The following is a 14,319-nucleotide window of genomic DNA, read 5'->3' as shown; positions in this document are numbered from 1 at the left end:
TCCCGGGCCACAGCAGAGAGCTGGACTGGAAAAGGAGCAACCGGGACAGAATCCGGCGCCACGATCAGGACTAGAACCTGGAGTGCCAGTGCCGCAGGTGGAGGATTAACCTAGTGAGCTGCGGCACCCGCCTGAAACACTTTCAAATAAATAAAAATAAATCTTTAAAAAACAAAAAGAAAATTACCATATTTCATTATGCATCTGACTTATGAGTCTATCTCCAGAGTCATGTCCTCATCTGACTTTTGAAACTGAGTTAACAGATCTCTTTCAACTAGGATTTCAGGCTACCTCTGCAGGTTACCTTCAGACTTCTTATTCCTTAAAATATTTAGAGGATGAGGCCTAGGTTATACCCATGAAACAAAAAAGACATTAATGCTATCAAACAAAAACTAATGCCAAGCCTTACACATCTAGCCCTATTACAAGGATTTCTTTTACAATTTAAAAAATAATGGGGCCAACGCCATCCAAAAACAATGAGGCCGGCATAATGGTATAGCAGGTACAGCCACTGCTTGTGCTGTGGCATCCCATTTGGGCACTGGTTCCAGTCCCGGATGCTCCATTTCCAATCCAGTTCCCTGCTAATATGCCTGGGAAAGCAATGGAAGATGGCGCAAGTCCTTGGGCCCCTGCACCTACATGGGAGACCCAGAAGAAGCCCCTAGAATTGGATAAGTCCAGCTCCACCTGTTATAGTCATCTGGGGAGTGAACCTGTGGATGGACGATCTCTCTCTGTCTCTCTTTCTCTCTGTATTTCTGCCTTTCAAATAAACAAACAAATCTATATTTTTAAAGATTTATTTATTTATTTGAAAATCAGAGTTACAAAGAGAGAGGAGAGGCAGAGAGACAGAAAGAGAGAGAGAGAGAGAGCAAGCAAGCGCGCACGCGGGCTTCCATCCACTGGTTCATTCCCCAATTGGCTGCAAAGCCCAGAGCTGAACCAATCCGAAGATAGGAGCCAAGAGCTTCCTCTGGTTCTTCCCATGTGGGTGCAGGGGCCCAAGGACTTGGGTCATCTTCCACTGCTTTCCCAGGCCATAGCAGATAGCTGGATCGGAAGTGGAGCAGCCAGGACTCGAACAGGCGCCCAACGGGATGCTAGCACTGAAGGTGGCAGCTTTACCTGCTATGCCACAGTTCCAGGCCCAATAAATAAATATTTTTTTTTAAACTCAAAAAATAATTGTTCTGTGCTAAAAGATGGTCAAGTAAATACAAAATAAAGTCTCCATTCAGATTATTCCACTTTCAATAAAGATCACTCAAGAAAAGCACACTAACAGGTCACTTCAATAATATAATCATAACTTGAAGCACTCAGTATTTTTCAGTCACACCCCATGAATACATCAATAGTAATTATATTATTTTTAATCTTACCCGTAACTTTTTGATAAAAGAAAGAAGTTCACTCCTATAAAAAAACAAAAATTTTTATAAACATTTAGCATTTGAAATTAAAAATAAAGTAATATATTGTAGATGAAGGTTTATTCCTAAGTCTCCAATTCTCCATTGATGAGTATAATATTTTCATACTAACTTAGTAACATTTTTTCCCTGTTTAAATCACATGCTCCTATCTATCTTTGGGCAGTGACAGCCTCAAGACTTAGCCTAGCATTAAATAAGACATCTACAACCCACATCAAATTGCCTGGATTCAAGTCCTGCTTCCAAATCCAGCAGCCAGCTCCCTGCTAATACAGACCTCTGCACTTGGGTGCAGAGGCCCAAGGACTTAGGCCACCTTCTGCTACTTTCCCAGATGCATTTGCAGGGAGCTAGATTTGAAGTGAAGCAGCTGGGACTTGAACCAGCAGCGCCCATATGAGATGCCAGTGTTGCAGGCGGTAGCTTAATCTGTTAAACTACAATGCTAGCCCCCATTAAATGCATCTGAGGAGTGAACCAGCAGAGAGCTCTCTCTCTGCCTCTTAAATAATTTTTAAGTGGTTTATCTTTATGATATACAATATAGATGTTCTTGAAACAGTACAAATAGAAAAAACAAGAAAAACTCAAAAATATATAACAAATAGAAACATACCAATACATACCGATACATTATACCTAATGTAGATTCCCTTTGCTTTATTAAACTAACTCTGCCATCATTTCCTCGTTTGTGCTGACTGGACACACTACAGATTTGAACAACAACTTCCCAAAGATCTTTAGCAGTCCGTCTACTTTCTTTAGGGCCTGGAAGTTCTTTGCATGTAGCTGCTAAAAGCTGTCCAAGCTATAGTAACAAAAAGAAAATAAATAATAAAACATTAGCTGTAATATCATACAAAAAAGTTCTATTATTAAGGTACAATGGATTCAAAAAATAGCTGTCCAAAGAGAGCACAGTTACCTTTGCACAGCACATTAAATATAACCTATGAGGAACTTAAAGCTCATGATCTACTGACAACAGATCTGGATCTGTTTGAGGAAGAAGATCCTCTGGTTCTACTATATAAACATCATCACTGCTGCATAACTATGGACTAATGAAAACAAAAATGAGACACTGCAAAGGGTTATGTGATTTATTAAGTGAAAACAAGCTGCTAAAATATACATAAAAACAATAAAATATATATAAATAGAAGTATAAAAACAAAAATGGTGGAGCAGGCATTATGACACAACACTTAACTCTGCTATCAGAGTGCCAGGTTCAATTTCCAACTATTCTGCCATTCCAACCTGTTAATGCACCTGGGAGGCAGCAGATGACAGCCAAGGAACTTAGGTTCCTGCTACCCACATGGGAGACCCTCAGATGGGAGTTTCCGGAGTTCAGCCTGGCTTAGCCCTAGCTGTTGCAGGCATTTGGGGAGTGAACCAGCAAATGGAAGATCTCTCCCCCTGTCACTCTGCATTTCAAGTAAATAAATAAATCTTTAAAAAATTTTTTAAAAAAAGGGGGGTTGGCACTCTGGTGCACTAGGTTAATCCTCCGCTTGTGGTGTCAGCACCCTATATGGGCACCGGTTCTAGTCTGGGCTGCTCCTCTTCTGATTGAGCTCTCTGCCACGGAATGGGAGAGCAGAAGATGGCCCAAGTACAAGGGCCCATGCACCTGTGTGGGAGACTCAGAAGATGCTCCTGGCTTCAGATGGGCACAGCTCCAGCCATTATGGCCATTTGGAGAGTGAACCAGCAAATGGAAGACCTTTCTCTCTGTCTCTCCCTCTGTCTGCAACTCTCTCTCTCAAATAAATAAAATCTTTAACAAGTAAAAAAAAAAAAAAAAAAAAAGGTGCGTAGCTGAAGGCATATACCATAATGTTAAATGCAGTAAAAGCCAAAAGATTAAAGTAGTATTTACATTAAACATTGCATATATATATATATTATTGTACTATATTCCATAAGTATGCAAATATTAAAAATAAGGAAAGTTTTAAAAATAAGTAAAATTGGTAGAATACGGAAACAAGATTTAGGGGTACTTTATCCTAAAAAAAAAAAATGCTAACAAATGGAGGTGGAGCCACTGCTAATGTGAGTATCAAGGAAGAACAGATTACATACAGTAACTGATCTGAATAAAGGCATCTCTGAGACTGATCATGTGGGAAGGATCCAAAACTAAGAGTAGAAGAGCTGAAAGCAAGTGGCAGAGACAAGACAGACCCCAAACTGAAAACAAAGAAAAAGGCTTACATCAAATTCAGCACTTTTTTTCATCTATAATTTGAAAGAGACAGTATTTCTATTCCACTTATTATTAAATTTTACATATAATGGATACTTTAGAGGGTGCAGTGGCAAGAACTTCCATGTCCTATAGGAAACACTAGTTCCTACTGAAATGTGCTTAGAAATTTCTCTGATGGGGTTCCCACTGGAAAAGTGTCTTCTTTAAAAGGAAACCAGGATTAGGATGAAAATGAACATGTTTTGTTATGAAAATTTTAAAACAGAAAAATTAAACAGTTCGAAAAATATCTAGGATACACTGCCATGTTAGCCTTATATATCCTCAAACACAGTGCTTCATCAAGCCACGCATGGTGTTACTGCCACATTATATCCCTGAATACCCCAATGTACATCTCAAAGGACAAGGATGTCATTCTACATAACCCCAACTCCATAAGTAAATTAATAAGAGTACTGATGCTTTTTATAGTTAGTGAAAATGATGTTAAACCCCTATCTTTACTACGTGAGTAGATACCAGTTAATACCAGTCCAAGAGGACAGCTGATCCTGCATGTCCAATCAATATATTCTTCTCTGATAACTGGAATTGCTACTGGAGTACATACAGCTGTTTACTACAACACAAGGCCAGGTATATTGTACCTCCTTATTTCAAATTCATTTTCTTCTGTTTATTCAACTTCTCGCTTAATTCCATTCCTCATCAATGTTTGTTTGCTTGCTATTTTGAAAGGTACAGAAGCAGAAATATCTCCCACCCACTGGTTCACTCCTCAAATGCTTACAACAGTCAAGGGCAGGCCAGGTCAAAGCCAAGAGTCTAGAACTCAACTGTAATTTCTCATGTAGGTGACAGAAACCTGATTATCAGAGCCATCATGACTGTCTCTCAGGATGCACATTTGCAGGAAGCCAGAAATGGAGGCAGAGCCAGGATTTAAACCTAGGTCCTCCAATATGGCATGTGGAAATTTCAAGAGGTATGTTGACTGCTAAGTCAAATGCCTGCCCCTTGGTCAGCACCGTGGCTCACTAGGCTAATCCTCTGCCTGCGGCGCCAGTACCCTGGGTTCTAGTCCTGGTTGGGGCACTGGTTCTGTCCTGGTTGCTCCTCTTCCAGTCCAGCTCTCTGCTGTGGCCCAGGAAGACAGTGGAGGATGGCCCAAGTCCTTGGGCCCTGCACCTACATGGGAGATTAGGAGGAAGCACCTGGCTCCTGGCTTCGGATCGGCGCAGCACGCTGGCCGTAGTGGTCATTTGTGCGGTGAACCAACGGAAGGAAGATCTTTCTCTCTGCCTCTCTCTCTCTGTAACTCAGCCTGTCAAATAAAAAAAAAAAAAAAAAAAAAAAAAAAAAACCCTCTCTCTCTCTTTGTGTAACTCTTTCAAATAAATAAACAAATCTTTAAAAAAAAGATTTAAAAAAAGTGGCCGGCACTGTGGCTCAGCAGGTTTACACCCTGGCCTGAAGTACTGGCATACCATGTGGGTGCTGGTTCGAGATCCGGTTGTTCCACATCCAATCCAGCTCTCTGCTGTGGCCTATGAAAGCAATAGAAGATGGCCCAAGCCCTTGAGCCCCTGCTCCTGCGTGGGAGACCGAGAAGGAGCTCCTGGCTCCTGGCTATGGATTGGCACAGCTCCGGCCGTTGCAGCCAATTGGGGAGTGAACCATTGGATGGAAGACCCCTCTCTCTCTGCATAACTCTTTCAAATAAATAAATAAATCTTTAAAGAAAAAAAGATTCAAAGTATACACAATATTAACACATGAATGATGTAATCTTAGGAAAACTTCCTTTTGATATTTCAGGCATCCAGTAGCACTCCAGGTTGCAGAGGATAGGGACAATTAAGACAAAATAAACAACATACTACCAATTTACTGAACGAATTATTTCGTATGGGTGTAACTACTAATAACAAGCATATTATGATTTTTTAAAGATTTATTTATTTGAAATTCAGAGTTAAAGATGACAGACACAGAGAGACAGAGAGAGATCTTCCATCAGCTGGCTCATTTTCCAGATGGCTACACTAGCTAGGGCTAGGCCAGGCTTAAGCCAGAAACCAGGAGCTTCTTCCAGGTCTCCCATGTAGGTGACAGGCGCCCAGACACTTGCACCATCTTCTACTGCTTTTCCCAGGCACATTAGCAAGGAGCTAATTGGACTAGAAGTGGAGCAGCTAGGACCCAAACTGACACCCATACGGGATGCTGGCATCACAGGTGATGGCTTTACCACCACATCACAATGGAAGCAACAGCAAGCATATTATTAATTCGGCGCCGGCACCCGGTGTTCTAGTCCCGGTCGGGGTGCCGGATTCTGTCCCGGTTGCCCCTCTTCCAGGCCAGCTCTCTGCTGTGGCCAGGGAGTGCAGTGGAGGATGGCCCAAGTGCTTGGGCCCTGCACCCCATGGGAGACCAGGATAAGTACCTGGCTCCTGCCATCGGATCAGCACTGTGCGCCGGCCACAGCGCACCGGCCGCAGCGGCCATTGAAGGGTGAACCAACGGCAAAGGAAGACCTTTCTCTCTGTCTCTCTCTCTCATTGTCTACTCTGCCTATCAAAAATAAAAAATAAATAAATAAACATGTTATATATTCAGGCTCTCAAACTCAGAGAAGTAAATATATATTTTGTTTTGTTTTGTTTTGTTTTGTTTTTTTTTTGGTCAATAGGTTCTAAAGGCTAACATATTCCAAATGGAAAATGGGTAGAAGTGCACCCCAGACAGGTTCTACCAGTTCTCTTTGCTGATAGCAACTCAAACAATAAAGGCTGACAAACTTCTCACTACCTCGGGGTTATACAAAAGTGTTGTTTGCTAACTTAATAATTTGTATTACCATTCTCATGAAGTATAAGGTATCAAAGAAATATTTAGAGAAAGCAATGTTATGTGCTTGGAATATTAAAACTATGTTTTAAACTACATACTGAAAAAAAGCATTTGTCAAATCTTACTTTGTGTCACAGACAAGTTCCTTTAGTAGTTCAAATATAAAGAAGGGCAGAGATTTGGTACGGTGGTTAAGTCACAGCTTAGGATGCCTGTATCCCGTATATCAAAGCACCCGATTTCAAGACCCATGCTGTTCTCCATTCCAGCTTTCTGCTAATGACCCCTACCCTTGGAAGGAAGGCAGGTGATGGACCAAGTAATTTGGTCCCTGCTACCCACACAGGAAGCTCCAGGTGAATTCTTGGCTCTGGGCTCCTGCCTGGCAGCCCTGATTAACAGCATTTGAAGAGTGAATCAGAGGGCAGGGTGAAACTCTTCTTCTCTACTTTTCAAACAAATTAAATGAAAACTAAAAAACAGACCCTTAAACCCCAGGTAATATGTAATGATCTAGTAATAATAATTCTGATAATCCTCTATTCTAAAAATCTATTATAAATTACCTTTACATATGGATTACTCTGAAGCAAAAATGCAGGAACTTGCAATGTGAGATACTCATTTTCCCTCCAGTTTAACATAAAGGCAACACATTCCTCAGCTATAACTTGACGAAGAGGAATATCTAAAAAGAAATGAAGAAAATAGCTGGAATTACCATCAACTATTACCATAACAGCAAATTTGTAAGATTTCAAATGAATTTTTTCAGTCACCACAGATTAAAAAAATAGGAAACTGTAAAATTAATACTTTGAGAAAATTTAACATTTCCCAACAAAAGAATACCATGGTACTCGGGAATATTTGCAGAATTACTGAATCCTTAAGTGCCCAGTACTCCACTGTGGAGATGTAAGTAAGAGCTGATAACTGTTTTCTAGAAGTGTATATCAAAATAATCACAGAAACAGAACCAAGTACAAAATGGCACAGTATTAGGGCCAGTGTTGTGATGCAGTTGGGCTAAGCCACTGCCTGCAACACCAGCAACCCATATGGGCTCAGGTTCATACCCTCGCTGCTCCACTTCCAATCCAGCTTCCTGCTAATACACCTGGGGAAACAGCAACCATGGCCCAATGCCTGGATCCCTGTTACCCATGTGAGAGACCTAGATGGAGTTCCAGCTCCCAGCTTCAGCCCATCCCAGCCCAAGCCATGTGGCCACATGTGTAGTGAAGCAACAGGTAGAAGATATCTCCTTCTCTCTAACTTTGCCTTCCAATAAGCAAATCTTTTTTTTATAAAAAGATGTGATTTCAGATTTTTATTACATTAGGAAAAAATAATGAATCCTAAAAATGTTAAAACTTATAATGGGGGTTTTTATTATCCACCTTTTCTAGAGAACTATGTTTCTCAGTCTAAGAAGACAGCTCCTGTGGCTATTTATTTATAACTCATTTTATTCCAAACAAGGATTTGAGATGACAAAAAGATACAAAAAATACAATGAAAATCCCTATTTGCATCATCTCTTCTAAATAAGGACTGAAGACAGAAGTGAAATTAGTTGCCAAATGCATGTGTGTCAGAGTTCTACACATTTTGCCAAAGGGAGGCCTTGGCTCCAAGGCTTTCTTTGTTCACCAGATCCTCCTCACTAGTAACACTGACTTAAAAAATACCAGAATGATTTTCAATGGAGAGTCAGAATCTAAGGCTTGCAGTTCTGATAGGCTGACAGGCAGTGATTTAGAGATCCCTTAACAACTGCAGTAGAGTTACTCGTTAAAAACAAAGAGGTGAGCATGTGGCTTAGCCGTTGAGTTGCCTGTGTTCCACATGGAAGTGCCTTGGTTCAGTACTCAGTTCTGGCTTTCTGGCTCCTGCTAATGTGTACCCTGGAAGGTATCAACGATGGCCCAAGAGGGAAACATCGCACATAGGAAGTCTGGATTGAGTTCATGGTCCTTGGCTTCAGCCCAACCCAGCCCCAGTAGATAACTGGAAAGTGAACTAACAGATCAGGTACTCTGCCTCTTTGGTTCTTGAATTAAAAATAATTTTTAAGAGGGGCTGGCACTGTGGTGCAGTGGGTTAACACCCTGGCTTGAAGCGTTGGCATCTGTATGAGCGCTGGTTTGAGACCTGGCTGCTCCACTTCCGATCCAGCTCTCTGCTACTGGGAAAGCAGTAGAAGATGGCCCAAGCCCTTGGGCCCCTGCACCCTCATGGAAGACCCAGAGGAAGCTCCTGGATCTTGGCTTCAGATCGGTGCAGCTCCAGCCATTGCAGCCAATCGGGGAGTGAACCAGAGGATGGAAGACCTCTCTGTCTCTCTCTTTCCTCTCTTTCAAATAAATAAATAAATCTTTTAAAAAAACAATTTTTAGAAAGAGATGAGCAGGCACTGTGGCTTAGTAGGTAAAGCTGCTGCCTGCAATGCCAGCATCCCATGTGGGCACCGGGTCTAGTCCAGCTGCTCCACTTCCAATCCAGCTCTCTGCTATGGCCTGGGAAGCAGTCCTTGGGCTCCTGTAACCACATGGGAGACCTGAAAAAAGCTCCTGGCTTTAGATCGGCTCAGCTCCGGCCATTACGGCCATTTGGGGAGTGAACCAGTGGATGGAAGACTTCTCTGTCTCTGCCTCTGCCGCTCTGTAACTCTGCCTTTCAAATAATAAATAAATAAATGTTAAAAAAAAAAAAAAGAGCTGAGTCACACTTTGAGTATGCCTAAAATTCAATTTTGTTGAAACTGAAGAATGTAACAAGGACATGTGTCTGAAGAGAAAGCCACCTTACTTAGCTACAAAAGTATTAAAAGTTGGAGATACTGCGAGTAAGTGTTTTGGCCAATAGATAAGATGCCACTTTGGATGCTCACATCTCAGAGTGTCTGGGTTGGGGTCTGGTTCAACTCTCCATTCCAGCTTTCTGCTATGTATAATCTGAAATGCAGCAGGTGATGGCTCATGTAACTGAATCCCTGCCACCCACATGGGAAACCTGGACTGAGTGCCCAGCTCCTGGCTTCAGCCTATCCTAGTCCTGGCTCTTGTAGGCACTTGAGGCAATGAACCAGTGAATGGAAGATCTGACTCACAAAGCAAAATAAATCTAAAAAAATGTTTTAGGATGTCACCTGGGACACCGACATCACGTACCAGACTGCCCAGCCTCAGGCCTGGATCCACCCAATTCCAGCTTCTTGCTAATGCATACCAGAAGAGGTGGCATGTATGGCTCAAGTAATTGAGTCCCTGTCATCCACACGGGAGATCTGGAGTGAGTTCCTAGTGTCTACCTTTGGACTGGCCCAGCCCCAAATGCTGCAGGCATTGGCGGAGTAAACCAGAAAATGGAAGATCTCTCCATGTTTAACTCTCTTTCAAATAAAAAAACAGATCCATAAATGAAGCTGAGGATCTCTCTCAGAACACACAGTTGATCTTAGAATAATTTACAGCCTTTTTACGACTGAAAGATTCGCTCTGTTGTCAGTTACAATCCCTTCAATGTTTTTGATATTACAGCCAGGTCAACTCAGGAATATGCTTCCCTTTCTATATTCTACAGAAGGCATGCATCTACTTCATTCAAAACTGGTCTTTCATCACCAAAGGACAATTTTTTTTTTTTTTTCAGTAAAACAGGAGTAGGGGGAATTTTTCAAAATGGCAGAATAAGGAGGGAGCTTACTGCTCTAGTCTAAGGGAGAACAGTTAAAAAAGTGGAGAGTACAATCTCAGAGAAAGGTTGGCGAGAAAATGACAGAAGAAACTCCATGCAAACTGGGGGGAAACTGTGGACCTACATGGAGGGTGTGGACACGCACAGGTTAGGATGCAAGCAGCCAAGAGCCTCAATACCAGCTCTGGAGTGAGGTGAGACCAGATTGCAGCAGCCCAAGGCACTGGCGATGAAATAAGACCCCTAAGTTACACCTACACCTTACACAAAAATCCACTCAAAATGGATTGAAAACCTAAATCTACAACCCAATACTATCAGATTACTAGAGAACATTGGGGAAACCCTGCAAGACATTGGCATAGACAAAGAGTTCTTGGAAAAGATCCCACAGGCACAAGCAATAAAAGCCAAAACTGACAATGGGATTCCATCAAATTGAGAAGCTTCTGCATCGCAAAAGAAACACTCAGCAAAGTGAAGAGGCAACCAACAGAATGGGGGAAATGATTTGCAAACTGTACAACTGATAAAAGGTTAATACCCAAAATCTATAAAGACCTCAAGAAGGGGTTGGCACTGTGGCGCAGTGGGTTAATGCCCTGGCTTGAAGCACTGGCATCCCATATGGGTGCCAGTTTGAGATCTGGCTGCTCCATTTCCTATCCAGCTCTCTGTTATGGCCTGGGAAAGCAGTAGAAAATGGCCCAAGTCCTTGGGCCCCTGCACCCGTGGGGGAGACCCAGATGAAGCTCCTGGCTCCTGGCTTTGGATTGGCACACTCTGGCCATTGTGGCCAACTGGGGAGTGAACCAGCAGATGGAAGACCTCTCTGCCTCTCCTCTCTCTGTGTAACTCTTTCAAATAAATAAAGACCTCAAGAAACAACAACAAAACAAACAACCCAGTTAAGAAATGGGCAAAGAAAAAAAAGAAAGAAAGAAGTGGGCAAGGAGTTAAACAGACATTTTACAAATGAGGAAATCCAAACGACCAACAGATAACATGAAAAAATGCTTGGGATCACTAGCCATCAGAAAAATGCAAATCAAAACCACAATGAGGTTTCACCTCACTTCCATTGAATGGCTTTCATAGAGAAAACAACAAACAAGTATATGAGGGAAAAGTTACCCTAATCCACTGTGAATGGGAATGTAAAACTGGTAAAGCCACTATGGAAGACAGTATGGAAATCTCAAAAATCTGAATATAGACCAGCATCAAAGAATTTTCTGTATCCCCATGTTTACTGCAGCTCAGTTCACAACAGCTAAGATATGGAATCAACCCAAATGCCCATCAATTGAAAACTAGATAAAGAAATTATAGATATGTACACCATGGAATACAACACAGCAGTAAAAAAAAAGAAATGAAATCCTATCATCTGCAACAAAATGGATGAAACTAGAAAACATAATACTTAGTGAAATAAGCCAGTCCCAAAAGGACAAAAGCCATATGTTCTCCCAGATCTGTGATAACAGAACACATAAAGGTAAACCATAGAAATGAAAACACTTTCAAAAGCAATGACCTTGAACAGTCCTTGACTCGACTATTGAAGAATTTTTTTTCATACAATTTGCTAAACTCTTTACTTAGTATAGAGTTAATTGTATGTTTATAAAGTTAAACAAAAATAGATTTTAGCAAAAAATAAGAATGAGAATAGGAGAAGGAAGAGAAAGAAGGGTGGGAGGGTGCATACAGTGGGAAGAACCACTGTATTTCTAAAGTTGTATTCATGAAATGCATGAAGTTTGTATTCCTTAAATAAAAGGTTTCTGGAGGAAAAAACAAATCTCTTTACTACACACAAAAACTCACACAAAAAAAAAGGATTAGGGAGAAGGTGGGAGATGACACTTTCCCACCCCGTCTCGACCCATGCAGGCATGCAGATACCATGCCCAGCACCAACCTGACTCTTTATAATCCCTCTGAAGTACACAGCTATGAGATCATTGCCAGAACTCCACATTAAACTCAGATAACTCATTCCAGCCCTGAGGCTTCATCAAATTTCAAGACATGAATAGTGCCTATGGGTAAAACGTTAGCTTTTTTGTTCCTCCTATTTAAAAGGATACATCTGTCCTTTTCATTGTAAACACTGTTCATAGCACAAGCTGCAGGACAAGTTGCTAGATATATAATAAACTAGGAGTTTACAAAAATTATGTGCAGAGCTGAGTCTTTCGCCAAAGAGGAAATAACAGAAAATATTATATGAACTTCAAACTGTTAGGACAAAAACACACCACAAACAGATAATAATTTAAAGGCACATCCAGTCATTTCAAAGCATAAGAGCACAGGCTTCAAAGTTGGACTGCTAGGGGCTAGTGTTGTAGCACAGTGGTTAAGCCACTGCTGGCAATACCAACAGCTCCTCTCAGAGTGCCAGTTGAGTTCTGGCTATACTGCATCCAACTGAGCTCTCCGCTAATGTGCCTAGGAAGGCAGCAGAAAATGACCCAAGTACTTGGGCCCCTGCCACCCACATGGGAGACCCAGAGTTCAGGGCTCCTGTCTTCAGCCTGGCTCAGCCTTGGCTATATGAGGAGTGAACTATCAAATGGATGGAAGGTTTCTTCCTCTTTGTCTCTCCCTCTGTGTCACTCTGGCTTTCAAACACATTAAAAAAAAAAGGGGGGGGGGGAGGGTGTTGTTGGTTTAGTAAACTATTATCACAGTTCTGGTTCTTATTGTGTGCCTCTCGGCGAATTCCTTAACCTCTTTGCACCTCAGTCACTTCATTTACAAAATGAAGATAATAAAATAGTAACTACTTCACTGAGCTTCTTTGACAGTTGAATTAAGCATCTAAAGCTCTTACAACAGACAATAGAAGTCAATAAATGGTAGGGTTTTAAAATTGTTTTTGCCTTTTAAATTTTTCATTTTATTTGAAGGCAGAGAAACAGATAGAAGGAGAAAAATTTTCCACCTGCTGGTTCACGCCCCAAATGAATGCAACAGCCAGAGCTGGACCAGGCCGAAGCCAGCAGCCCAGAACTCCATCTGAGTCTTCAACATGGGGGCAGGACCCAAGCACTTGAGTCATCATCTGCTGCCTACTATGATGTGCATTAACAGGAAGCTGGATACAAAGCAGAAGAGCCAGAATTTGAATCCAGGCACTTCAGTAATGGACTGCAGGAGTCTCAAATGGTGACTTAAATCAATTGCCTTTAACTTTAGAGAAACCATGTGTGAAAAACCAACCTTCCATTTTCAAAAAGTATCATGTACAAGTACACATGTACAAAGCATGTGCCCATAAACATTGACTGTGAGCATACTTCATCAATTCTTTTAAGGACATTATAACATTAAAGGACACTGATGCATTCAAGTTCAAATGTACTCTATCAATAGTACTAAAAAGTTTAATTTATTACTATATGGTAGAAACCAGAATGTAGTAACAATCCGTTAATAAGACCCTAGAAAGCTAACAGTTGATTCTGTTTGGACACACTTTTAGCACTTTCCTTTACACCTCAATTTTATTTTTACCACATTAAATGTATACAGTATGACTTAACTGCTATAAATAATCTTAAAACAAACATTAAGTGTTTTCCCTGAGATTTATACGTAACACAAATGATAATTTATGTGAATCCCAGTTTCTTTTTTTATATTCAAGAAGCAGAAACACAGAGCTCTGTTGGTTTACTCCCCAAAAGCCCACAATGCTGCAGCCCAGGCCATTTCTACCTGGAGCTATCAGAATGCAACCTCACGGGTGGGCATTTGGTCTACTGGCATCCTGGGGTGCTCAGATCCCACATCCCACATGGGAGTGCCCAAGTTCTGGTCCTTGCTGTGCTTCCAAATCCAGCTTTCTACTAATGTGTACCTTGCACAGCATCAGACAGCTCAAGTACTTGGGTCTCTGTTACCCACATGAGAAAGCAGGTAGAGATCTGGCATCCTGGCTCTGCCCTGGCCTAACCCTGGGTGTTGTGGCCATCTGGGGAGTGAATGAGCAGACAGATCTTTCTCAGACTCTCTCTCATTCTCCTTCACTTTGTCTTTCAAATAAATTTTTTTTAAAATAATAAGAAC

General features: G+C 41.4%; 1 protein-coding gene across 1 annotated transcript in view; it reads right to left on the bottom strand.

Annotated features, from left to right (window-relative positions):
- The window catches only part of INTS8 (integrator complex subunit 8), a 72,006-nt gene that overhangs the window by 17,531 nt on the left and 40,156 nt on the right, over window positions 1-14,319 (bottom strand). Inside the window, exons 16-18 of the mRNA XM_002710696.5 lie at window positions 7,101-7,222; window positions 2,078-2,262; window positions 1,398-1,431 (exon numbers count right to left, since the gene is read on the bottom strand). Of these exons, the coding sequence (XP_002710742.1) occupies window positions 1,398-1,431; window positions 2,078-2,262; window positions 7,101-7,222 (341 nt within the window). The remainder of the gene's footprint in view (window positions 1-1,397; window positions 1,432-2,077; window positions 2,263-7,100; window positions 7,223-14,319) is intronic.

This window comes from Oryctolagus cuniculus, chromosome 6, assembly GCF_964237555.1.
Source record: "Oryctolagus cuniculus chromosome 6, mOryCun1.1, whole genome shotgun sequence".
Classification (NCBI taxonomy): domain Eukaryota; kingdom Metazoa; phylum Chordata; class Mammalia; order Lagomorpha; family Leporidae; genus Oryctolagus; species Oryctolagus cuniculus.
The sequence above is the reverse complement of the archived record's forward strand: the minus strand, read 5'-3'. Positions and strand labels throughout refer to the sequence as shown.